This window comes from Oncorhynchus tshawytscha, unplaced genomic scaffold (genome assembly GCF_018296145.1).
Source record: "Oncorhynchus tshawytscha isolate Ot180627B unplaced genomic scaffold, Otsh_v2.0 Un_contig_8371_pilon_pilon, whole genome shotgun sequence".
In the NCBI taxonomy this organism is placed as follows: domain Eukaryota; kingdom Metazoa; phylum Chordata; class Actinopteri; order Salmoniformes; family Salmonidae; genus Oncorhynchus; species Oncorhynchus tshawytscha.
Genome location: NW_024607900.1, coordinates 12,501 through 39,547, shown reverse-complemented (window position 1 = coordinate 39,547; position 27,047 = coordinate 12,501). Strand labels below are relative to the sequence as shown.

At 46.3% G+C, this 27,047-nt stretch overlaps 2 protein-coding genes and 1 long non-coding RNA gene across 4 annotated transcripts in view; all 3 read right to left on the bottom strand.

The window, feature by feature from the left end:
- Window positions 1-1,573: 1,573 nt before the first annotated feature.
- LOC121843102 (ras-associating and dilute domain-containing protein-like) overlaps window positions 1,574-27,047 on the bottom strand; it is a gene marked incomplete at its 5' end in the record, with an annotated part of 36,405 nt that continues 10,931 nt past the window's right edge. The window contains 7 exons of the mRNA XM_042312707.1: window positions 1,574-1,845; window positions 3,689-3,828; window positions 9,807-9,845; window positions 14,856-15,074; window positions 17,230-17,441; window positions 19,514-19,664; window positions 21,793-21,965. Of these exons, the coding sequence (XP_042168641.1) occupies window positions 1,746-1,845; window positions 3,689-3,828; window positions 9,807-9,845; window positions 14,856-15,074; window positions 17,230-17,441; window positions 19,514-19,664; window positions 21,793-21,965 (1,034 nt within the window). The remainder of the gene's footprint in view (window positions 1,846-3,688; window positions 3,829-9,806; window positions 9,846-14,855; window positions 15,075-17,229; window positions 17,442-19,513; window positions 19,665-21,792; window positions 21,966-27,047) is intronic.
- On the bottom strand, window positions 1,994-2,727 carry LOC121843104. The gene is made up of 3 exons (XR_006081440.1): window positions 2,707-2,727; window positions 2,307-2,352; window positions 1,994-2,086 (listed from the first exon to the last, which is right to left on the bottom strand). It is a non-coding gene; the product is annotated as an uncharacterized LOC121843104 (long non-coding RNA).
- On the bottom strand, window positions 14,295-17,124 carry LOC121843103. Of its 2 annotated transcripts, none has more exons than XR_006081439.1 (2): window positions 16,948-17,124; window positions 14,295-15,074 (listed from the first exon to the last, which is right to left on the bottom strand). XR_006081439.1 is itself a non-coding variant. In XM_042312708.1 (2 exons), the coding sequence occupies exons 1-2, from the start codon at window positions 15,259-15,261 to the stop codon at window positions 14,349-14,351; spliced, it is 738 nt and encodes a 245-aa protein (XP_042168642.1). In that variant the 5' UTR covers window positions 15,262-15,477; the 3' UTR covers window positions 14,295-14,348. The 2 variants fall into 2 exon arrangements, 1 of the variants encoding a protein (XP_042168642.1); XM_042312708.1 differs by lacking the exon at window positions 16,948-17,124 and adding an exon at window positions 15,250-15,477.

The window sequence follows — 27,047 nt, the reverse complement described above, 5'->3', positions numbered from 1 at the left end:
GCAGGTATATCTCACTGGTCACCCCCAAAGCCAATTCCTCCTTTGGCCGCCTTTCCTTCCAGTTCTCTGCTGCCAATGACTGGAACGAACTGAATTTATTGCCTTACTCCCTTATCCTACATTTCCACACACTGTATATAGATTTTTCTATTGTGTTATTGACTGCATGTTTGTTTACTCCATGTGTAACTCTGTGTTGTTGTTTGTGTTGCACTGCTTTGCTTTATCTTGGTCAGGTCACAGTTGTAAATGAGAACCTGTGGAAACCTACCACCCAAGGCCTTTTCTTATTTGACTCTCACCTGTAAACCCCGCCCACTGACATGTCACTGAGTTTTCATCCAACCAATGCCTTTGTTCTGCCAGTTCCCTGGAGGCGGAGCTGCCCTCAGAACAACCTGCGCAGGCGGTCAGAAAGTGCTGATCACTTATCTTCTAATGGTCTAGAAATGTGGACGAGACCAGGACACAGGTTAGCATCAGCTATAAACAGGGTTCATGATGACATTCTTTCAGAACAATAGAACGTCACAATATTCTTCAATAGAACACCACAACATTCTTCATCAGAACATCACAACATTCTTCAACAGAACATCACAACATTCTTCATCAGAACACCACAACATTCTTCATCAGAACATCACAACATTCTTCAACAGAACACGTCACTCCAACAGTCCTCCATACAGAGTGTGGAAGGGCACATTGATATGTACATATAACCAAGCAGTTAGTACATACCATGTATATACAGTCAATGAGAGGCCAACATCATCATTTTGGGACATTTCCCCATTGAATCTCAATGGTTCGGTCAGCAGATTGTTTAACGGTGGCCCCAGGTTTAAGAACAGATCAGAAAGCTACAATCTCTTGGTTATAATATGAATAAAGACGTGTTCATACACACATGAACCTGCTTCTGAGTCTATTCCCCACAACATATTTGACTGAAAGCATTGTATTGTTGACTTCAGGGGAGGAGCATCGGACCCCAAACTAACTCCACTGTGCTTTAAAAGAACCCCGGCTGGAAGGGGTTTTCACGCTCAAGACTGATTGGTTAGACTTAGCTTCAAATCACTGACTATTCGCAGGTGATTGGTCGGAATGCCTTGGCAGTCATACTCAGAGACAATGGGAGTCAGGGGGTTGTGGGGGGACTCGGTACCTCCGCCAATCCAGGCAGGGCGTGTGTTACCGTGGTAACAGCGCAGTAAAGAACGTTAGAATGACTGTCTGGTTTTTAAGTTGTCTGTTGACTCCTCGTGTTGCGAAACTCCTGATCAATTCCTGAGTCTTCCCAGAGTGTTTTGGTGCTTTTGATCGATTCATTTGTGGATTTTCAGTTTGTTTTTCCTCCAACCATCACCGTCTGAGTTCTGAGGATGAGGCCGATGTGTGTGTCTGTGCATGTGATACTAGGGACTGAAGGAAAGCTCCGTCTCTCTCCCAGGAGAGTATCTCCTCGTTCCAGGATCTGTCCATCTTCCTGGAATCCATCTCCTCTCTTCCTCGTCTCTCCTGGTGGAGCTGTGGGGGCAGCGATTCCCTGGAATCCATCTCCTCGTCTCCCTGGTAGAGCTGTGGGGGCAGCGGTTCCCTGGAATCCATCTCCTCGTCTCTCCTGGTGGAGCTGTGGGGGCAGCGGTTCCCTGGAATCCATCTCCTCTCTTCCTCGTCTCTCCTGGTAGAGCTGTGGGGGCAGCGGTTTCCCTGGAGATTCCCGCCGTTCCCTCCAGTCAGCAGGACGAAGCGCTGATCTTCTCTGAGACCTCCAGGTCTGACTTGGCCACCAGGAAACGCAGACGTCCTCCGCCTAGACGAATCAGATCCACAGCACTGGAGAAGGGGGAGGAGCGGAGGAAGGAGAGAGAGTTGTATTACATAGTGATCACCACAGATTAAATATTAACGATAGACAGGAGAGAGGTAGTCTGCTCCTATCAGGCTGGTCCCCCTAGTATCATCACCTCTGATAGGCTGATTCCCCTAGTATCCTCACCTCTGGTAGGCTGATTCCCCTAGTATCATCACCTCTGGTAGTCTGCTCCTATCAGGCTGGTCCCCCTAGTATCCTCACCTCTGATAGGCTGATTCCCCTAGTATCCTCACCTCTGATAGGCTGATTCCCCTAGTATCATCACCTCTGATAGGCTGATTCCCCTAGTATCATCACCTCTGGTAGTCTGCTCCTATCAGGCTGGTCCCCCTAGTATCATCACCTCTGGTAGTCTGCTCCTATCAGGCTGGTCCCCCTAGTATTATCACCTCTGATAGGCTGGTCCCCCTAGTATCCTCACCTCTGGTAGTCTGCTCCTATCAGGCTGGTCCCTCTAGTATCATCACCTCTGATAGGCTGAGTATCATCACCTCTGGTAGTCTGCTCCTATCAGGCTGGTCCCTCTAGTATCATCACCTCTGATAGGCTGATTCCCCTAGTATCATCACCTCTGGTAGTCTGCTCCTATCAGGCTGGTCCCTCTAGTATCATCACCTCTGATAGGCTGGTCCCCCTAGTATCATCACCTCTGGTAGGCTGGTCCCCCTAGTATCCTCACCTCTGGTAGGCTGATTCCCCTAGTATCCTCACCTCTGGTAGGCTGATTCCCCTAGTATCCTCACCTCTGGTAGGCTGATTCCCCTAGTATCCTCACCTCTGGTAGTCTGCTCCTATCAGGCTGGTCCCTCTAGTATCATCACCTCTGGTAGTCTGCTCCTATCAGGCTGGTCCCAGCACTGGAGAAGGTTAACTGCTAGCATCCTCACTCTGGTAGTCTCTGGTAGTCTGCTCCTATCAGGCTGGTCCCCTAGTATCCTCACCTCTGGTAGTCTGCTCCTATCAAGCTGGTCCCCCTAGTATCATCACCTCTGGTAGTCTGCTCCTATCAGGCTGGTCCCCTAGTATCCTCACCTCTGGTAGTCTGCTCCTATCAGGCTGGTCCCCTAGTATCATCACCTCTGGTAGTCTGCTCCTATCAGGCTGGTCCCCTAGTATCATCACCTCTGGTAGTCTGCTCCTATCAGGCTGGTCCCTCTAGTATCATCACCTCTGGTAGTCTGCTCCTATCAGGCTGGTCCCGTTAACTGCTAGTATCCTCACCTCTGGTAGTCTGCTCCTATCAGGCTGGTCCCCTGCTAGTATCCTCACCTCTGGTAGTCTGCTCCTATCAGGCTGGTCCCCATAGTATCATCACCTCTGGTAGTCTGCTCCTATCAGGCTGGTCCCTCTAGTATCCTCACCTCTGGTAGTCTGCTCCTATCAGGCTGGTCCCCCTAGTATCATCACCTCTGGTAGTCTGCTCCTATCAGGCTGGTCCCTCTAGTATCATCACCTCTGGTAGTCTGCTCCTATCAGGCTGGTCCCGTTAACTGCTAGTATCCTCACCTCTGGTAGTCTGCTCCTATCAGGCTGGTCCCGTTAACTGCTAGTATCCTCACCTCTGGTAGTCTGCTCCTATCAGGCTGGTCCCTCTAGTATCCTCACCTCTGGTAGTCTGCTCCTATCAGGCTGGTCCCGTTAACTGCTAGTATCCTCACCTCTGGTAGTCTGCTCCTATCAGGCTGGTCCCTCTAGTATCCTCACCTCTGGTAGTCTGCTCCTATCAGGCTGGTCCCGTTAACTGCTAGTATCCTCACCTCTGGTAGTCTGCTCCTATCAGGCTGGTCCCCCTAGTATCCTCACCTCTGGTAGTCTGCTCCTATCAGGCTGGTCCCGTTAACCGCTAGTATCCGGTCTCCAATCCTCAGCCTCCCGTCAGACTCCGCCGGACCGTCTGGTATCAGAGTTCTGATATAGATCCCTGGAGCATTCAGAGGCGTGTGCTGGAGGAGGAGAGAAGTTTAGCCGTTTAAATGTTACCACCTGCTGTGTTTAGCCAAACACTATCGCCGGGTGTACATTTGGTCTTTGAATAAGTGTGTGTGTGTGTGTGTGTGTGTGTGTGTGTGTGTGTGTGTGTGTGTGTGTGTGTGTGTTGGTTTAAATGAGTGTATAAGGCCGGGATTCAATGGGATGGTGGATTTAGACATACGCAGCATTTAAAGGTAATTTCCCATTGAGTCGACATACGCAGCATTTAAAGGTAATTTCCCATTGTGTCGACATACGCAGCATTTAAAGGTAATTTCCCATTGTGTCGACATACGCAGCATTTAAAGGTAATTTCCCATTGTGTCGACATACGCAGCATTTAAAGGTAATTTCCCATTGTGTCGACATACGCAGCATTTAAAGGTAATTTCCCATTGTGTCGACATACGCAGCATTTAAAGGTAATTTCCCATTGTGTCGACATACGCAGCATTTAAAGGTAATTTCCCATTGTGTCGACATACGCAGCATTTAAAGGTAATTTCCCATTGTGTCGACATACGCAGCATTTAAAGGTAATTTCCCATTGAGTCGACATACGCAGCATTTAAAGGTAATTTCCCATTGTGTCGACATACGCAGCATTTAAAGGTAATTTCCCATTGTGTCGACATACGCAGCATTTAAAGGTAATTTCCCATTGTGTCGACATACGCAGCATTTAAAGGTAATTTCCCATTGTGTCGACATACGCAGCATTTAAAGGTAATTTCCCATTGTGTCGACATACGCAGCATTTAAAGGTAATTTCCCATTGTGTCGACATACGCAGCATTTAAAGGTAATTTCCCATTGTGTCGACATACGCAGCATTTAAAGGTAATTTCCCATTGTGTCGACATACGCAGCATTTAAAGGTAATTTCCCATTGAGTCGACATACGCAGCATTTAAAGGTAATTTCCCATTGTGTCGACATACGCAGCATTTAAAGGTAATTTCCCATTGTGTCGACATACGCAGCATTTAAAGGTAATTTCCCATTGTGTCGACATACGCAGCATTTAAAGGTAATTTCCCATTGTGTCGACATACGCAGCATTTAAAGGTAATTTCCCATTGTGTTGACATACGCAGCATTTAAAGGTAATTTCCCATTGTGTCGACATACGCAGCATTTAAAGGTAATTTCCCATTGTGTCGACATACGCAGCATTTAAAGGTAATTTCCCATTGTGTCGACATACGCAGCATTTAAAGGTAATTTCCCATTGAGTCGACATACGCAGCATTTAAAGGTAATTTCCCATTGTGTCGACATACGCAGCATTTAAAGGTAATTTCCCATTGAGTCGACATACGCAGCATTTAAAGGTAATTTCCCATTGTGTCGACATACGCAGCATTTAAAGGTAATTTCCCATTGTGTCGACATACGCAGCATTTAAAGGTAATTTCATTCCCATGTGTCGACATATGCAGCATTTAAAGGTAATTTCCCATTGTGTATATACGACAAGAAACCTACGCAGCATTTAAAGGTAATTTCCCATTGTGTCGACATACGCAGCATTTAAAGGTAATTTCCCATTGTGTCGACATACGCAGCATTTAAAGGTAATTTCCCATTGTGTCGACATACGCAGCATTTAAAGGTAATTTCCCATTGAGTCGACATACGCAGCATTTAAAGGTAATTTCCCATTGTGTCGACATACGCAGCATTTAAAGGTAATTTCCCATTGTGTCGATACGCAGCATTTAAAGGTAATTTCCCATTGTGTCGACATACGCAGCATTTAAAGGTAATTTCCCATTGTGTCGACATACGCAGCATTTAAAGGTAATTTCCCATTGTGTCGACATACGCAGCATTTAAAGGTAATTTCCCATTGTGTTGACATACGCAGCATTTAAAGGTAATTTCCCATTGTGTCGACATACTCTGAACTCCGAACATTACCTTTAAAAAATGCCTCGCAGACTTTTCCATTTGATTTCACCGTCATTTACAGACAACGTGAGATCGGATTGAATCCTGGCCTCAATGTATATATACCTCCATGTGTATCTCTTTAAGAAAGCTCCTGCATGATCTCTAATGTTATTACAATGTATATATACCTCCATGTGTATCTCTTTAAGAAACCTCCTGCACGATCTCTAATGTTATTACAATGTATATATACCTCCATGTGTATCTCTTTAAGAAACCTCCTGCACGATCTCTAATGTTATTACAATGTATATATACCTCCATGTGTATCTCTTTAAGAAACCTCCTGCACGATCTCTAATGTTATTACAATGTATATATACCTCCATGTGTATCTCTTTAAGAAACCTCCTGCACGATCTCTAATGTTAAGGAATGTTGTGAGTGGCTCTAATGTTAAGAAATGTTGTGAGTGATCTCTAATGTTATTACAATGTATATATACCTCCATGTGTATCTCTTTAAGAAACCTCCTGCACGATCTCTAATGTTAAGGAATGTTGTGAGTGATCTCTAATGTTAAGAAACGTTGTGAGTGATCTCTAATGTTAAGAAACGTTGTGAGTGATCTCTAATGTTAAGAAACATTGTGAGTGATCTCTAATGTTAAGAAACATTGTGAGTGATCTCTAATGTTAAACATTGTGAGTGATCTCTAATGTTAAGAAACGTTGTGAGTGATCTCTAATGTTAAGAAATGTTGTGAGTGATCTCTAATGTTAAGAAACCTCCTGCATGATCTCTAATGTTAAGAAACCTTCTGCACGATCTCTAATGTTAAGAAATGTTGTGAGTGATCTCTAATGTTAAGAAACCTCCTGCATGATCTCTAATGTTAAGAAACCTCCTGCATGATCTCTAATGTTATTACAATGTATATATACCTCCATGTGTATCTCTTTAAGAAACCTCCTGCACGATCTCTAATGTTATTACAATGTATATATACCTCCATGTGTATCTCTTTAAGAAACCTGCACGATCTCTAATGTTATTACAATGTATATATACCTCCATGTGTATCTCTTTAAGAAACCTCCTGCACGATCTCTAATGTTAAGGAATGTTGTGAGTGGCTCTAATGTTAAGGAATGTTGTGAGTGATCTCTAATGTTAAGAAACGTTGTGAGTGATCTCTAATGTTAAGACACGTTGTGAGTGATCTCTAATGTTAAGAAACATTGTGAGTGATCTCTAATGTTAAGAAACATTGTGAGTGATCTCTAATGTTAAACATTGTGAGTGATCTCTAATGTTAGAAACGTTGTTACCTGATCTCTAATGTTAAGAAATGTTATGCCTGATCTCTAATGTTAAGAAACCTATTACTGCATATCTCTAATGTTAAGAAATGTTATGAGTATCTCTAATGTTAAGAAATGTTGTTACCTGATCTCTAATGTTAATGAAATTACCTGGTATCTCTAATATTAAGAAACCTTTACCTGGTATCTCTAATATTAAGAAACGTTATGAGTTATTACCTGATCTCTAATGTTAAGAAATGTTGTGAGTGATCTCTAATGTTAAGAAACGTTGTGACCTGATCTCTAATGTTAAGAAACATTGTTATTGATCTCTAATGTTAATAAACATTGTTACCTGATCTCTAATGTTATAGAAACATTTATTACCTGATCTCTCATGTTATAGAAATGTTATTACCTGGTACTCTAATGTTATAGCCATGTTATTATCTCTAATGTTAAGAAATGTTGTGAGTGATCTCTAATGTCATTACCTGGTACTTCCTGTATATAACCATGTTATTACCTGGTACTCCCTGTATATAGCCATGTTATTACCTGGTACTCCTGTATATAGCCATGTTATTACCTGGTACTCCTGTATATAGCCATGTTATTACCTGGTATCTGTATATAGCCATGTTATTACCTAGTATCTGTATATAGCCATGTTATTACCTGGTACTCCCTGTATATAGCCATGTTATTACCTGGTACTCCTGTATATAGCCATGTTAGTACCTGGTACTCCCTGTATATAGCCATGTTATTACCTGGTACTCCCTGTATATAGCCATGTTATTACCTGGTACTCCCGGTATATAGCCATGTTATTACCTGGTACTCCCTGTATATAGCCATGTTATTACCTGGTACTCCCTGTATATAGCCATGTTATTACCTGGTACTTCCTGTATATAGCCATGTTATTACCTGGTACTTCCTGTATATAGCCATGTTATTACCTGGTACTTCCTGTATATAGCCATGTTATTACCTGGTACTTCCTGTATATAGCCATGTTATTACCTGGTACTTCCTGTATATAACCATGTTATTACCTGGTACTTCCTGTATATAGCCATGTTATTACCTGGTACTTCCTGTATATAGCCATGTTATTACCTGGTACTTCCTGTATATAACCATGTTATTACCTGGTACTCCTGCATGTAGCCATGTTATTACCTGGTACTCCCTGTATATAGCCATGTTATTACCTGGTACTCCCTGTATATAGCATGTGTTATGTTGTTTATAAAGCATGTTATTACCTGGTACTCCTGTATATAGCCATGTTAGTACCTGGTACTCCCTGTCAATAGCCATGTTATTACCTGGTACTTCCTGTATATAGCCATGTTATTACCTGGTACTTCCTGTATATAGCCATGTTATTACCTGGTACTTCCTGTATATAGCCATGTTATTACCTGGTACTTCCTGTATATAGCCATGTTATTACCTGGTACTTCCTGTATATAGCCATGTTATTACCTGGTACTTCCTGTATATAGCCATGTTATTACCTGGTACTTCCTGTATATAGCCATGTTATTACCTGGTACTTCCTGTATATAGCCATGTTATTACCTGGTACTTCCTGTATATAACAGTTATTTTTTTACTCGTTATTATTCATTCCGTGTCACTATTTATTTTTTATATATTTTATATTTAACTTGTGTTAGTCTACACCTGTTGTTTATAAAGCGTGTGTTAGTCTATACCTGTTGTTTATAAAGCATGTGTTAGTCTACACCTGTTGTTTATAAAGCATGTGTTAGTCTACACCTGTTGTTTATAAAGCATGTGTTAGTCTACACCTGTTGTTTATAAAGCATGTGTTAGTCTACACCTGTTGTTTATAAAGCATGTGTTAGTCTACACCTGTTGTTTATAAAGCATGTGTTAGTCTACACCTGTTGTTTATAAAGCTTGTGTTAGTCTACACCTGTTGTTTATAAAGCATGTGTTAGTCTACACCTGTTGTTTATAAAGCATGTGTGTTAGTCTACACCTGTTGTTTATAAAGCATGTGTTAGTCTACACCTGTTGTTTATAATTTGAGTTGTTTTACTCACCAGTTAGTCTACACCTGTTGTTTATAAAGCATGTGTTAGTCTACACCTGTTGTTTATAAAGCATGTGTTAGTCTACACCTGTTGTTTATAAAGCATGTGTTAGTCTACACCTGTTGTTTATAAAGCATGTGTTAGTCTACACCTGTTGTTTATAAAGCATGTGTTAGTCTACACCTGTTGTTTATAAAGCATGTGTTACAGTGTTAGTCTACACCTGTTGTTTATAAAGCATGTGTTAGTCTACACCTGTTGTTTATAAAGCATGTGTTAGTCTACACCTGTTGTTTATAAAGCAGTGTGTTAGTCTACACCTGTTGTTTATAAAGCATGTGTTAGTCTACACCTGTTGTTTATAAAGCATGTGTTAGTCTACACCTGTTGTTTATAAAGCATGTGTTAGTCTATACCTGTTGTTTATAAAGCATGTGTTAGTCTATACCTGTTGTTTATAAAGCATGTGTTAGTCTACACCTGTTGTTTATAAAGCGTGTGTTAGTCTACACCTGTTGTTTATAAAGCGTGTGTTAGTCTACACCTGTTGTTTATAAAGCATGTGTTAGTCTACACCTGTTGTTTATAAAGCATGTGTTAGTCTATACCTGTTGTTTATAAAGCATGTGTTAGTCTACACCTGTTGATCCCATTTGAGTTGCTTTTACTCACCAGTCCGTCTATGAGTCCCATGCCCAGTCCGTAGGGTCCCTGGGAAAACACATGCAGTACTGAACACTGGTCACCAGTTCAGCTCCACTAAAACACCAGACAACACTCATCATCAGGTAGCAGGGCCTGGGAGGCATGGGGAAGGGGAGACATGCAGTACACACACTAAACTATGCAGTACTGTAGAGACATGGAGTACACACTGGTCACATGAAGTACTGAACACTGCTACCAGGGGAGACATGCACACTGAACACTGGTCACCAGGGAGACATGCAGTACTACACACACACTGGTTCTAGACATGCAGTACTGAACATCTTAACCCTGACTGTCCTGTAAACTTCACTCTGGATTAGTGTCTGCTAAATACATTACAACACTGGGAAAAGACATGTAGTCATGCAGTACTGAACACTGGTCACCAGGGGGGACATGCAGTACTGAACATGGTCAGTACTGAACACTGGTCACCATGGGGAGACATGTAGTACTGAACACTGGTCACCAGGGGGAGACATGCCACTGGTCACCAGGGGGAGACATGTAGTACTGAACACTGGTCACCAGGGGGAGACATGCAGTACTGAACACTGGTCACCAGGGGGAGACATGTAGTACTGAACACTGGTCACCATGTAGTACTGAACACTGGTCACCATGTAGTACTGAACACTGGTCACCATGTAGTACTGAACACTGGTCACCAGGGGGAGACATGCAGTACTGAACACTGGTCACCAGGGGAGACATGCAGTACTGAGACATGCAGTACTGAACACTGGTCACCATGGGGGAGACATGCAGTACTGAACACTGGTCACCATGTAGTACTGAACACTGGTCACCAGCAGTACTGAACACTGGTCACCATGTAGTACTGAACACTGGTCACCAGGGGGAGACATGCTAGTACTGAACACTGGTCACCATGGGGAGACATGCAGTACTGAACACTGGTCACCATGTAGTACTGAACACTGGTCACCAGGGGGAGACATGTAGTACTGAACACTGGTCACCAGGGGGAGACATGCAGTACTGAACACTGGTCACCAGGGGAGACATGCAGTACTGAAGACTGGTCACCAGGAGGGGAGACATGCAGTACTGAACACTGGTCACCATGTAGTACTGAACACTGGTCACCAGGGGGAGACATGTAGTACTGAACACTGGTCACCAGGGGGAGACATGCAGTACTGAACACTGGTCACCATGTAGTACTGAAGACTGGTCACCAGGGACGAGACATGTAGTACTGAACACTGGTCACCATGTAGTACTGAACACTGGTCACCATGTAGTACTGAACACTGGTCACCATGTAGTACTGAACACTGGTCACCATGTAGTACTGAACACTGGTCACCAGGGGGAGACATGCAGTACTGAACACTGGTCACCATGTAGTACTGAACACTGGTCACCAGGAGACATGTACTGAACACTGACACACCATGGTCACACTGGTCAGGGGGAGACATGTAGTACTGAACACTGGTCACCATGTAGTACTGAACACTGGTCACCATGTAGTACTGAACACTGGTCACCATGTAGTACTGAACACTGGTCACCATGTAGTACTGAACACTGGTCACCAGGGGGAGACATGCAGTACTGAACACTGGTCACCATGTAGTACTGAACACTGGTCACCAGGGGGAGACATGCAGTACTGAACACTGGTCACCAGGGGGGAGACATGCAGACATGCAGTACTGAACACTGGTCACCAGGGGGAGACATGCAGTACTGAACACTGGTCACCATGTAGTACTGAACACTGGTCACCAGGGGGTCAGACATGCAGTACTGAACACTGGTCACCATGTAGTACTGAACACTGGTCACCAGGGGAGACATGCAGTACTGAACACTGGTCACCAGGGGGAGACATGCAGTACTGAACACTGGTCACCAGGAGGAGACATGGGAGACAGTACTGAACACTGGTCACCAGGAGGAGACATGCAGTACTGAACACTGGCCATGTAGTACCAGGTCACCAGGGGGAGACATGTAGTACTGAACACTGGTCACCATGTAGTACTGAACCACGGTCACCAGGAGGAGACATGCAGTACTGAACACTGGTCACCATGCAGTACTGAACACTGGTCACCAGGGGGAGAGATGCAGTACTGAACACTGGTCACCATGTAGTACTGAACACTGGTCACCAGGGGGAGACATGCAGTACTGAACACTGGTCACCAGGGGGAGACATGCAGTACTGAACACTGGTCACCAGGGGGATACATGCAGTACTGAACACTGGCCACCAGGGGGAGACATGCAGAGTTTATCAGGGAACAATAGCAGTACTGACCACTGGTCACCAGGGGGAGACATGCAGAGTTTATCAGGGAACAACAGCAGTACTCTCAGTTACGTTGCCAGTCAGATCTCATGTTTCGGTGTATTTCATATAGATTACGTCAAAAGGTATTATATTTCCTTATATGTTGTGGTACAGGAGGTTATATCCTCATGTCCATTGCTCATGTTATTGTTTCATTCATAAATGTATATCTTACATTCTGTAAAAAAACTATATTGCTGTAAATATGTCAGTCAGGTCCATAATTATTGGCACCCTTGATAAAGATCAGTATAAATAGAAAGATAGGGGAAATATTATCGGCACCCCTGATTAGTATAATAGAAAGATAGGGGAAATATTATCGGCACCCCTGATTAGTATAATAGAAAGATAGGGGAAATATTATCGGCACCCCTGATTAGTATAATAGAAAGATAGGGGAAATATTATCGGCACCCCTGATTAGTATAATAGAAACATAGGGGAAATATTATCGGCACCCCTGATTAGTATAATAGAAAGATAGGGTATAATAGAAATATTATTAGTATAATACACCCGGCACCCTGATGTATTAGTATGATAGAAACATAGGGGAAATATTATCGGCACCCCTGATTAGTATAATAGAAAGATAGGGGAAATATTATCGGCACCCCTGAAGAGGATTAGTATAATACAAACACTATATTGCTCCAAATAATGGGACCATTAGATTGTTTTATAATTACAGAAAGAGATTTTGTTTAACAACTAATAAAATAAAAAAATCCATAAAAAAACTATTGACACCCCTGTTTTCAATACTCTGGCATCCTCTGCTTGCCAGGATAATGACACAGCCTTTTTCTAAAGTGTTTTATGAGATTGGAGAACACTGGGATCTTAGACCGTTCCTCCATACAGAATCCTACCAGATGTTTGATGAGTTCTAGAACATACTGGGAGGGATCTTAGACCATTCCTCCATACAGAATCCTACCAGATGTTTGATGAGTTCTAGAACATACTGGGAGGGATCTTAGACCATTCCTCCATACAGAATCCTACCAGATGTTTTATGAGTTCTAGAACATACTGGGGAACCATTCCTCCATACAGATCTTGTTTTACCATTCCTCCATACAGAATCCTACCAGATGTTTGATGAGTTCTAGAACACACTGGGAGGGATCTTAGACCATTCCTCCATACAGAATCCTACCAGATGTTTTATGAGTTCTAGAACACACTGGGAGGGATCTTAGACCATTCCTCCATACAGAATCCTACCAGATGTTTTATGAGTTCTAGAACACACTGGGAGGGATCTTAGACCATGCCTCCATACAGAATCCTACCAGATGTTTGATGAGTTCTAGAACACACTGGGAGGGATCTTAGTCCATTCCTCCATACAGAATCCTACCAGATGTTTTATGAGTTCTAGAACATACTGGGAGGGATCTTGGACCATTCCTCCATACAGAATCCTACCAGATGTTTTATGAGATTGGAGAACACTGGGATCTTAGACCATTCCTCCATACAGAATCCTACCAGATGTTTGATGAGTTCTAGAACATACTGGGAGGGATCTTGGACCATTCCTCCATACAGAATCCTACCAGATGTTTGATGAGTTCTAGAACACACTGGGAGGGATCTTAGACCATTCCTCCATACAGAATCCTACCAGATGTTAATGAGTTCTAGAACACACTGGGAGGGATCTTAGACCATTCCTCCATACAGAATCCTACCAGATGTTAATGAGTTCTAGAACACACTGGGAGGGATCTTAGACCATTCCTCCATACAGAATCCTAACAGATGTTAATGAGTTCTAGAACACACTGGAGGGATCTTGGACCATTCCTCCATACAGAATCCTGTATGGAGTTGAAATTGTTGCATGTTGCATTTATATTTTTGTGCAGATATTTAAAAAAAAATATATATATATACACTGAGATTACAAAACATTAAGGACACCTGCTATTTCCATGACATAGACTGACCAGGTGAAAGCTATGAGGGGGAGTGTTGCTAATGTTCGGTCTACTCAGTTTATACATTAAACAAAAGTATTTATTAAGGGTGCCAATAATGGGGCGGAAGGGTAGCCTAGTGGTTAGAGCGTTGGACTAGTAACCGGAAGGTTGCAAGTTCAAACCCCCCGAGCTGACAAGGTACAAATCTGTCGTTCTGCCCCTGAACAGGCAGTTAACCCACTATTGGACTAGTAACCAATCATTCTGGACCTGCCTATATGTCTTTACCCGTCTTGGATGATTCTCTATTGCATTGTGTATATTACCCATATATAAACAGGAGTCTTTACCCTCTAGTCCGTTGTGTATATTACCCATATATAAACAGGAGTCTTTACCCTCTAGTCCGTTGTGTATATTACCCATATATAAACAGGAGTCTTTACCCTCTAGTCCGTTGTGTATATTACCCATATATAAACAGGAGTCTTTACCCTCTAGTCCGTTGTGTATATTACCCATATATAAACAGGAGTCTTTACCCTCTAGTCCGTTGTGTATATTACCCATATATAAACAGGAGTCTTTACCCTCTAGTCCGTTGTGTATATTACCCATATATAAACAGGAGTCTTTACCCTCTAGTCCGTTGTGTATATTACCCATATATAAACAGGAGTCTTTACCCTCTAGTCCGTTGCTTTTCTTCCTGTCCATTGAAGGTGTCCTATTACTGCAGCCGTTGACCTGGGGGGCGTGTCCAACCAGGTCAGCCCCACCCCCTTCCGGGTTCCGGGGCGTGTTGGGCGAAGTCAGGAGGCACGAAGGGTCCTGGTTGGTCGGCCGGAGGTGGGGGGCGGTGCCATTTCTCCTCACACTGTTGTGACATTGGCCTGGGGTTCTGTCCCTCACCCATTCCTCCACCCCTCCTGACCGGGGACTGTTGTGGGACGGAGGGAACTCCCTCTGGAGGTTGTGGGGGTGGGGGGGGGGATAAAACAACACACAGTTAGAATACTGTTAAAGGCAGGACTGTGTGTGTGTGTTGCCTGCAGTGGGCCTCTCTCAGTAACACCAGAGAATTATCCATCCAGCCTTCCTGATTCACTACTTACTGGTCCTAAAGCCTTAATCTGATTACCATGGCTGTCATGTCTGGGACTTGGAACCTCCAGGGTGGCTGTCATGTCTGGGACTTGGAACCTCCAGGGTGGCTGTCATGTCTGGGACTTGGCTCCTCCTCCAGGGTGGCTGTCATGTCTGGGACTTGGCTCCTCCTCCAGGGTAGATGTCATGTCTGGGACTTGGCTCCTCCTCCAGGGTAGATGTCATCTCTGGGACTTGGCTCCTCCAGGGTAGATGTCATGTCTGGGACTTGGCTGTCTGGGACTTGGCACCTCCAGGGTAGATGTCATGTCTGGGACTTGTGTCTGGGACTTGGCTCCTCCAGGGTAGATGTCATGTCTGGGACTTGGCTCCTCCAGGGTAGATGTCATGTGTGGGACTTGGCTCCTCCAGGGTAGATGTCCTGTCTGGGACTTGGCTCCTCCTCCAGGGTAGATGTCATGTCTGGGACTTGGCTCCTCCTCCAGGGTAGATGTCATGTCTGGGACTTGGCTCCTCCAGGGTAGATGTCATGTCTTGGACTTGGCACCTCCAGGGTAGATGTCATGTCTGGGACTTGGCTCCTCCAGGGTAGATGTCATGTCTGGGACTTGGCACCTCCAGGGTAGATGTCATGTCTGGGACTTGGCTCCTCAGGGTAGATGTCATGTTTGGGACTTGGCTCCTCCAGGGTAGATGTCATATCTGGGACTTGGTACCTCCAGGGTAGATGTCATGTCTGGGACTTGGTACCTCCAGGGTAGATGTCATGTCTGGGACTTGGCTCCTCCAGGGTAGATGTCATGTCTGGGACTTGGTTCTTCCAGGGTAGATGTCATGTCTGGGACTTGGTACCTCCAGGGTAGATGTCATGTCTGGGACTTGGTACCTCCAGGGTAGATGTCATGTCTGGGACTTGGTACCTCCAGGGTAGATGTCATGTCTGGGACTTGGCTCCTCCAGGGTAGATGTCATGTCTGGGACTTGGCTCCTCCAGGGTAGATGTCATGTCTGGGACTTGGCACCTCCTCCAGGGTAGATGTCATGTCTGGGACTTGGCTCCTTCAGGGTAGATGTCATGTCTGGGACTTGGCTCCTCCAGGGTAGATGTCATGTCTGGGACTTGGCTCCTCCAGGGTAGATGTCATGTCTGGGACTTGGCTCCTCCAGGGTAGATGTCATGTCTGGGACTTGGCTCCTCCTCCAGGGTAGATGTCATGTCTGGGACTTGGCTCCTCCTCCAGGGTAGATGTCATGTCTGGGACTTGGCTCCTCCTCCAGGGTAGATGTCATGTCTGGGACTTGGCACCTCCAGGGTAGATGACTGAGTCTGAGTTCTTGCAGAGTTATTGGAGGGGGTAGGAGTATTGTCTGTGTGCACATCCTTGTGTGTGTGTGTGTGTGTGTGTGTGTGTGTGTGTGTGTGCGTGTGTGTGTGTGAGAGAGAGAGAGGATACCTTAGAGGGCTTTGGTATTTCATGTAACAGATTACTGGTAACTGCTAAAGAACCACAGCTGCTGAGGCACATGGCCCAGATTACTGCAAGGAGTGTGAGTGTGTGTGTGTGTGTGAGTGTGTGTGTGAGTGTGAGTGTGTGTGTGTGTGTGTGAGTGTGTGAGTGTGAGTGTGAGTGTGTGTGTGAGTGTGTGTGTGTGTGTGTGTGTGTGTGTGTGTGAGTGTGAGTGTGAGTGTGTGAGTGTGAGTGTGTGTGTGTGTGTCCATCACGTGACCTACCTGTGCTTCCTGCCAGTCTGCGGGGGTGGTACTCGTCCCGGTGCTCGTGCTCGTTCCAGTCCCGTTAACCGCGGTGTGATTGTGAGTGTGTGCGCTGTTGACAGCGGGGTGTGTGTGAGTGTGTGTGCTGTTGACAGCGGGGTGTGTGTGAGTGTGTGTGCTGTTGACAGCGGGGTGTGTGTGAGTGTGTGTGCTGTTGACAGCGGGGTGTGTGTGAGTGTGTGTGCTGTTGACAGCGGGGTGTGTGTGAGTGTGTGTGCTGTTGACAGCGGGGTGTGTGTGAGTGTGTGTGCTGTTGACAGCGGGGTGTGTGTGAGTGTGTGTGTTGTTGACAGTGGGGTGGGTGTGTGTGCGTAGCCCCCAGAGGAAGTGTTTGACATAGAGTAGCTGCCTATAGATGCTGTCCTCTAGACAGTCACTGTCCAGGTCCACTCTGAACCCCCCGCTGGGCAGGACGATGGGGGGGTGGTTCTCGAAACTCTCCAAAAGGTCCACTGGGGGAGGGGCACAGACACACACAGAGCAGGGGTTAGAATACACACAGACACACACAGAGCAAGGGTTAGAATACACACAGACACACACAGAGCAAGGGTTAGAATACACACAGACCAGGGGTTAGAATACACACAGACCAGGGGTTAGAATACACACAGACACAGCAGACCAGGGGTTAGAATACACACAGACACAGAGCAGGGGTTAGAATACACACAGACCAGGGGTTAGAATACACACAGACAGACCAGGGGTTAGAATACACACAGACACAGCAGACCAGGGGTTAGAATACACACAGACCAGGGGTTAGAATATACACAGACCAGGGGTTAGAATATACACAGACACAGACAGACCAGGGGTTAGAATACACACAGACCAGGGGTTAGAATATACACACAGACAGACCAGGGGTTAGAATACACACAGACACAGACAAACCAGGGGTTAGAATACACACAGACACAGACAAACCAGGGGTTAGAATACACACAGACCAGGGGTTAGAATACACACAGACCAGGGGTTAGAATACACACAGACACACACAGACCAGGGGTTAGAATACACACAGACACAGACAGACCAGGGGTTAGAATACACACAGACCAGGGGTTAGAATATACACAGACCAGGGGTTAGAATATACACAGACACAGACAGACCAGGGGTTAGAATACACACAGACCAGGGGTTAGAATATACACAGACACAGACAGACCAGGGGTTAGAATACACACAGACACAGACAGACCAGGGGTTAGAATACACACAGACACACACAGACCAGGGGTTAGAATACACACAGACACAACAGGGGTTAAAATCCACACAGACACAGCAGACCAGGGGTTAGAATACACACAGACACACACAGACCAGGGGTTAGAATCCACACAGACCAGGGGTTAGAATACACACAGACCAGGGGTTAGAATACACACAGACACAACAGGGGTTAAAATCCACACAGACACAACAGACCAGGGGTTAGAATACACACAGACCAGGGGTTAGAATCCACACAGACACAACAGGGGTTAAAATCCACACAGACACAGCAGACCAGGGTTAGAATCCACACAGACACACAGACCAGGGGTTAGAATCCACACAAACACAACAGACCAGGGGTTAGAATCCACACAGACACAACAGGGGTTAAAATCCACACAGACACAGCAGACCAGGGGTTAGAATCCACACAGACACAACAGACCAGGGGTTAGAATCCACACAGACACAACAGACCAGGGGTTAGAATCCACACAGACACAACAGGGGTTAGAATCCACACAGACACAGCAGACCAGGACCAGGGGTTAGAATACACACAGACACACACAGACCAGGGGTTAGAATCCACACAGACACAGAATACACACAGACCAGGGGTTAGAATACACACAGACACAACAGGGGTTAAAATCCACACAGACACAGCAGACCAGGGTTAGAATACACACAGACACACACAGACCAGGGGTTAGAATCCACACAGACCAGGGGTTAGAATACACACAGACCAGGGGTTAGAATACACACAGACACAACAGGGGTTAAAATCCACACAGACACAACAGACCAGGGGTTAGAATCCACAGACAGGGGTTAACACAAGACAGACCAGGGGTTAGAATCTACACAGAAACAGACCAGGGGTTAGAATCCACACAGACACAACAGGGGTTAAAATCCACACAGACACAGCAGACCAGGGGTTAGAATCCACACAGACACAACAGACCAGGGGTTAGAATCCACACAGACACAACAGACCAGGGGTTAGAATCCACACAGACACAACAGACCAGGGGTTAGAATCACACAGACACAGCAGACCAGGGGTTAGAATCCACACAGACACAACAGGGGTTAGAATACACACAGACCAGGGGTTAGAATCCACACAGACACAACAGACCAGGGGTTAGAATCCACACAGACACAGCAGACCCGGGGTTAGAATCCACACAGACACAGACCAGGGGTTAGAATCCACACAGACACAACAGACCAGGGTTAGAATCCACACAGACATGTTAACCCCCCCCCCAGCAGGTACCTGTCCTGTATATGTATGCCTCATCCTCACTGCTGGGCTGCCAGATTGGAACAGGCCCCATCTCAGCTGTCAACTGGTACTGAGTCAACAGGCCATGCAGCTGAACGGGCTTCAGACTGGGGTGGTCTGCACACAGCACCTTCCAACTCATCTAGAAATATATAGGGAAATATATAAATAAATATATCAGAATATATAGACTAGCTTTAGACTGGGGTGGTCCACACACAACACCTTCCAACTCATCTAGAAATATATATATAAATATATCACAATATATATAGACTGGCATCAGATTGGGGTGGTCTGTACACAGCACCTTCCAACTCATCTAGAAATATATAGAGAAATTAAATATATAAATAAATATATCAGAATATATAGACTGGCATCAGACTGGTGTGGTCTGCACACAGCCCCTTCCAACTCATCTAGAAATATATAGAGAAATATATAAATAAATATATCAGAATATATATAGACTAGCTTTAGACTGGGGTGGTCTCATCTAGAAATATATACATAAATATATCAGAATATATAGACTGGCATCAGCACAACAGCACCTTCCAACTCATCTAGAAATATATACATAAATATATCAGAATATATAGACTGGCATCAGACTGGTGTGGTCTGTACACAGCACCTTCCAACTCATCTAGACAGAAAGACATACTGAACAAGGGTGTGCTGAGGAGTATTTCTGTCTGTAATAAAGACCCTTTGTGGGTAAAAACGACTTCTGATTTGCTGGGCCTGGCTCCTTAGTGGGTGGGCCTGGCTCCTTAGTGGGTGGGTCTGGCTCCCCAGTAGCTGGGCCTGGCTCCTTAGTGGGTGGGTCTGGCTCCCCAGTAGCTGGGCCTGGCTCCTTAGTGGGTGGGTCTGGCTCCCCAGTAGCTGGGCCTGGCTCCTTAGTGGGTGGGTCTGGCTCCCTAGTGGGTGGGTCTGGCTCCCTAGTGGGTGGGTCTGGCTCCTTAGTGGGTGGGTCTGGCTCCCCAGTGGCTGGGCCTGGCTCCTTAGTGGGTGGGTCTGGCTCCCCAGTAGCTGGGCCTGGCTCCTTAGTGGGTGGGTCTGGCTCCCTAGTGGGTGGGTCTGGCTCCCCAGTGGGTGGGTCTGGCTCCCCAGTGGGTGGGCCTGGCTCCCCAGTGGGTGGGCCTGGCTGTGGATGGGCCTCCCCAGTGGGTGGGCCTGGCTCCCCAGTGGCTGGGCCTGGCTCCCTGGCTCCCCAGTGGATGGGCCTGGCTCCCCAGTGGCTGGGCCTGGCTCCCCAGTGGCTGGGCCTGGCTCCCCAGTGGCTGGGCCTGGCTCCCCAGTGGCCTGGGCCTGGCTCCCCAGTGGGTGGGCCTGGCTCCCCAGTGGGTGGGCCTGGCTCCCCAGTGGGTGGGCCTGGCTCCCCAGTGGCCTGGCCTGGCTCCCCAGTGGGTTGGCCAATGCCCTGCCAGGCCCACCCATGGTTGCGCTCTTGCCCAGTCATGTGAAATCCATAGATTAGGGACTAATACATTTATTTCAATTGATTGATTTCCTTATATGAACTGTAACTCTGTAAAATCTTTTAAATTGTTGCATGTTGCATTTATATTTGTGTTCAGTGTATAAAGACATACAGTATATAAATAAATATATCAGAAAATATAGACACTGGGGTGGTCCACACACCTTCCAAGTCATCTAGACACATAGAGAGATAAATATATCAGAATATATAGAGAGATAAATATATAAGAATATATAGAGAGATAAATATATCAGAATATATAGAGAGATAAATATATCAGAATATATAGAGAGATAAATATATCAGAATATATAGAGAGATAAATATATCAGAATATTTAGAGAGATAAATATATCAGAATATATAGAGATAAATATATCAGAATATATAGAGAGATAAATATATCAGAATATATAGAGATAAATATATCAGAATATATAGAGAGATAAATATATAGAGATACATATATCAGAATATATAGAGAGATAAATATATCAGAATATATAGAGAAATAAATATATAGAGATACATATATCAGAATATATTGAGAGATAAATACATCAGAATATAGAGAGATAAATATTTGTGACCAATCACAGTAAGCTACTTCATTGTTACCCAGAATTATTTTATATGGATATAAAAATGGCTGCATTGGACCTTTAAGGTGAGAAAAGGTTAGAGGTCAGAGGTCAGGTGTGTGATGTTACCTGTGTTAGCTGCTGAGGAGGTGTGGCCAGGATTATGACAGGGTTCGAGGTCAGGTGTGTGATGTTACCTGTGTTAGCTGCTGAGGAGGTGTGGCCAGGATGCTGACAGCGCTGTTGAACTTGTTGAAGAACTTATCTGCCAGGTAACTAAGCCCCGCCTTCCTAGTCCACTCTAGAACCATCCTGACACAGGCCTGTACCTGGAGAACCTTAGAGCGCTGGAACCAGCCCCGCGACGGACCTACACACACACACAGAAACAAATAAAGACACTGTAAATTCCACAGTTATACCAGAACACATTCCACACCTGTCTGATTAGTCTGTTGTAGAACACATTCCACACCTGTCTGATTAGTCTGTTGTAGAACACATTCCACACCTGTCTGATTAGTCTGTTGTAGAACACATTCCACACCTGTCTGATTAGTCTGTTGTAGAACACATTCCACACCTGTCTGATTAGTCTGTTGTAGAACACATTCCACACCTGTCTGATTAGTCTGTTGTAGAACACATTTCCTGGCGGAAAACGTTTTTTTGTGATCAGCGCTCCAAAATTGAGGAGTTCCTAGGGCAGGGCAGCTCTCGCTCTCTCTCTCTCTCTCTCTCTCTCTCTCTCTCTCTCTCTCTCTCTCTCTCTCTCTGTCTCTGTCTCTCTGTCTCTCTCTCTCTCTCTCTCTCTCTCTCTCTCTGTCTCTCTGTCTCTCTGTCTCTCTGTCTCTCTCTCTGTCTCTCTCTCTGTCTCTCTCTCTGTCTCTCTCTCTCTCTCTCTCTCTCTCTCTCTCTCTCTCTATCTATCTATCTATCTATCTATCTATCTATCTATCTATCTCTATCTATCTATCTATCTATCTATGACAAACCTGGACCACCTATGGAGAGGTGCCTTTTGTTCAGTAAATCGTAGGTATTAAATGAGGTGAAAAGGAGACTGGACTCATTAGTGCCACTTTAAGAGGTAGCTAATCCCCATCCAACCCTCCTACCCCACCCCAGGGGTACAGCTCCATCCCCCCTCCGCCCCAGCCAATGGGTACCCCCCCATCACCCCCTCCCCCCTAATAGGCTTAAAGTCTGGGAATATGACAATCTGTCCTCGCTGCTCTGAGAGACATGACTGAACTCCTCAGACACTACAAACACAACACAGAACCTGGACCGTAGTCCTCAGACAAACACAACACAGAACCTGGACCGTAGTCCTCAGCAGAAATGGACTTCTGATATAATCTGTTTACAGGTCACAGTTTGTCACAGCAAACACTAAGACACAATACCACTCAGCTGTCTCTCTCTGCCTCTCCCTGTCTCTCTCTGCCTCTCCCTGTCTCTCTCTGCCTCTCCCTGCCTCGCTCTGCCTCTCTCTGCCTCTCCCTGTCTCTCTCTGCCTCTCTCTGCCTCTCTCTGCCTCTCTCTGCCTCTCTCTGCCTCTCTCTGCCTCTCTCTGCCTCTCCCTGTCTCTCCCTGTCTCTCTCTGCCTCTCTCTGTCTCTCTCTGCCTCTCCCTCTCTCTCCCTGCCTCTCTCTGCCTCTCTCTGCCTCTCTCTGCCTCTCTGCCTCTCCCTGTCTCTCTGCCTCTCTCTGCCTCTCTCTGTCTCTCTGCCTCTCCCTGTCTCTCTCTGCCTCTCCCTGTCTCTCTCTGCCTCTCCCTGTCTCTCTCTGCCTCTCCCTGTCTCTCTCTGCCTCTCTCTGCCTCTCCCTGTCCTCTCTGCCTCTCTCTGCCTCTCTCTGCCTCTCCCTGTCTCTCTCTGCCTCTCCCTGTCTCTCTCTGCCTCTCCCTGTCTCTCCCTGCCTCTCTCTGCCTCTCCCTGTCTCTCTCTGCCTCTCTCTGTCTCTCTCTGCCTCTCTCTGCCTCTCCCTGCCTCTCTCTGCCTCTCCCTGCCTCTCTGCCTCTCTCCCTGTCTCTCTCTGCCTCTCCCTGCCTCTCCCTGCCTCTGCCTCTCTCTGCCTCTCCCTGTCTCTCTCTGCCTCTCTCTGCCTCTCTCTGCCTCTCCCTGTCTCTCTCTGCCTCTCCCTGTCTCTCTCTGCCTCTCTCTGTCTCTCTCTGCCTCTCCTGCCTCTCTCTGCCTCTCCTGTCTCTCTCTGCCTCTCCCTGTCTCTCTCTGCCTCTCCCTGTCTCTCTCTGCCTCTCCCTGTCTCTCTCTGCCTCTCTCTGCCTCTCCCTGTCTCTCTCTGCCTCTCCTGCTGCCTCTCCCTGTCTCTCTCTGCCTCTCCCTGTCTCTCTCTGCCTCTCCCTGTCTCTCTCTGCCTCTCCCTGTCTCTCTCTGCCTCTCTCTGCCTCTCTCTGCCTCTCCCTGTCTCTCTCTGCCTCTCTGCCTCTCCTGCCTGTCTCTCTCTGCCTCTCCTGTCTCTCTCTGCCTCTCTCTGCTCTCTCTCCTGCTCTCCCTGTCTCTCTCTGCCTCTCCCTGTCTCTCTCTGCCTCTCCCTGTCTCTCCCTGTCTCTCTCTGCCTCTCCCTGTCTCTCTCTGCCTCTCCCTGTCTCTCCCTGTCTCTCTCTGCCTCTCCCTGTCTCTCTCTGCCTCTCCCTGTCTCTCCTGTCTCTCTCTGCCTCTCCCTGTCTCTCCCTGTCTCTCCTGCCTCTCCCTGTCTCTCTCTGCCTCTCTCTGCCTCTCTCTGCCTCTCCCTGTCTCTCTCTGCCTCTCCCTGTCTCTCTCTGCCTCTCCCTGTCTCTCTCTGCCTCTCCCTGTCTCTCTCTGCCTCGCTCTGCCTCCCCTGTCTCTCTCTGCCTCTCTCTGCCTCTCTCTGCCTCTCTCTGCCTCTCCCTGTCTCTCTCTGCCTCTCCCTGTCTCTCTCTGCCTCTCTCTGCCTCTCTCTGTCTCTCTCTGCCTCTCTCTGCATCTGCCTCTCCCTGTCTCTCTCTGCCTCTCTCTGCTCTCTCTGCCTCTCCCTGTCTCTCTCTGCCTCTCCCTGTCTCTCTCTGCCTCTCCCTGTCTCTCTCTGCCTCTCTCTGTCTCTCTCTGCCTCTCCCTGTCTCTCTCTGCCTCTCCCTGTCTCTCCCTGTCTCTCTCTGCCTCTCCCTGTCTCTCTCTGCCTCTCTCTGCCTCTCTCTGCCTCTCTCTGCCTCTCCCTGTCTCTCTCTGCCTCTCCCTGCCCCTCTCTGCCTCTCCTGTCTCTCCCTGTCTCTCTCTGCCTCTCTCTGTCTCTCTCTGTCTCTCCCTGTCTCTCTCTGCCTCTCCCTGTCTCTCCCTGTCTCTCTCTGCCTCTCCCTGTCTCTCTCTGCCTCTCCCTGCCTCTCCCTGCCTCGCTCTGCCTCTCTCTGCCTCTCCCTGCCTCGCTCTGCCTCGCTCTTCCTCTCTGCCTCTCTCTGCCCTGGTTGCTATGGCATCTGACATTGGCTCTACCTGCTGTTACCATGGATACCATCGCCAGAGAAACATCAATGAACAGAGAGAGAAACAGATACACTACATGGCCAGCAGTATGTGGACTAACTACACTATATATATGTGTACACCCCTTCAAGTGTATATAGGTGTATAACATCGAACACACAGTCATGCAATCTCCATAGACAAACATTGTCAGTAGAATGGCTTCATTGAAGAGCTCCGTGACTTTCAACGTGGCGCCGTCATAGGATGTCACCTTTTCCAACAAGTCAGTTCGTCAAATTTCTGCCCTGCTAGAGCTTCCCCATAGTGACCATGCAGTCTATATATACATTAATACATCTAGTGCTTTCAAACACAGAGAGAGAGACAGAGAGAGAGAAAGGGGGGGAGAGAGAGACAGAGAGAGAGAGGGAGAGAAATGGGGGAGAGAGGGAGGGAGAGAAATGGGGGAGAGAGAGAGAGAAAGGGGGAGAGAGAAAGAGAGAAATGGGGGGAGAGAGAGAGAGAAAGGGGGAGAGAGAGAGAGAGAAAGGGGGAGAGAGAAAGAGAGAGAAAGGGGGAGAGAGAAAGAGAGAGAAAGGGGAGAGAGAGAGAGAGAGAAAGGGGGGGGAGAGAGAGAGAAAGAGAGAGAAAGGAGAGAGAGAGAGAGAGAGGAGAAGAGAGAAAGGGAAAGAGAGAAAGATCTCTGTTAGGAAGGTCATCAGCTCTCACCCCCTTCATTGCTTTTAGCTACCCCATCTTACCCTCCATCCCAGACATCTCTCATCCTCCCCCATCCCCCATAATAAAGACCATCAGAGGATAAGAGAAGAGGGGAGGTGGGAAGGGGAGTGGGAGGTTGTCAAGGACAAATCTAAAGCACGAGTTGCTTTCCTCTCCTCTGTCAAAATGCTGACACACACACACACACACACACACACACACACACACACACACACACACACACACACATTTATTTACCCTGAGGCAGACTAATGGAAGTGTGCCTCTCTGTGTGTGTGATTCTCTGTGTGTTTCTCTCTCTGTGTGTGTGTGTGTGTTTCTCTCTGTGTCTGTCTGTGTGTGTTTCTCTCTCTCTGTCTGTCTGTGTGTGTCTCTGTGTGTGTTTCTCTCTGTCTGTCTGTCTGTGTGTGTTTCTCTGTGTGTGTTTCTCTGTGTGTGTTTCTCTGTGTGTGTTTCTCTCTGTCTGTCTGTCTGTGTGTTTCTCTGTGTGTGTTTCTCTGTGTGTGTTTCTCTGTGTGTGTTTCTCTCTGTCTGTCTGTCTGTGTGTTTCTCTGTGTGTGTTTCTCTGTGTGTGTTTCTCTCTCTGTCTGTGTGTGTGTTTCTCTCTGTGTGTGTGTGTGTTTCTCTCTGTGTGTGTGTGTGTTTCTCTGTGTGTGTGTGTGTGTTTCTCTCAGTCTGTCTGTGTGTGTCTCTATGTGTGTGTTTCTGTGTGTGTTGTTGTGTGTTGTTGTGTGTTGTTGTGTGTTGTTGTGTGTTGTTGTGTAGTGGTTCCCAACTCTTTTTTTCAACCTCAATGGGATAAAAAAAAAAAAACGTCCCTATGATTTAGTTTTCAGTGGTAACGGCCTCCATCTCATCTGATCCATGCTGCAAACCATCTGACAAACATTTAGATTAAATAGGGTTCATTTGGACTCATTTCCATGGTTCCTTATTCATGACGATTCATTTGTTCTCTGTTTCGAAGGTTAAAATCCCAAATGTATTTTCCACCTCGATGTCACGTCACAAATACATTGAAACGACATTGATTCAACCAGTTTGAGCCGAGTGGAAGAGTTTATTCTAGCTACTTGCTCAACTGCCACATCATTCATTACCAGACTGAGGTCTAGTACTTAGAGAATGATCATTCATTACCAGACTGAGGTCTAGTACTTAGAGAATGATCATTCATTACCAGACTGAGGTCTAGTACTTAGAGAATGATCATTCATTACCAGACTGAGGTCCATGTGCTCGCCAGAGAATGATGCCATTCATTAC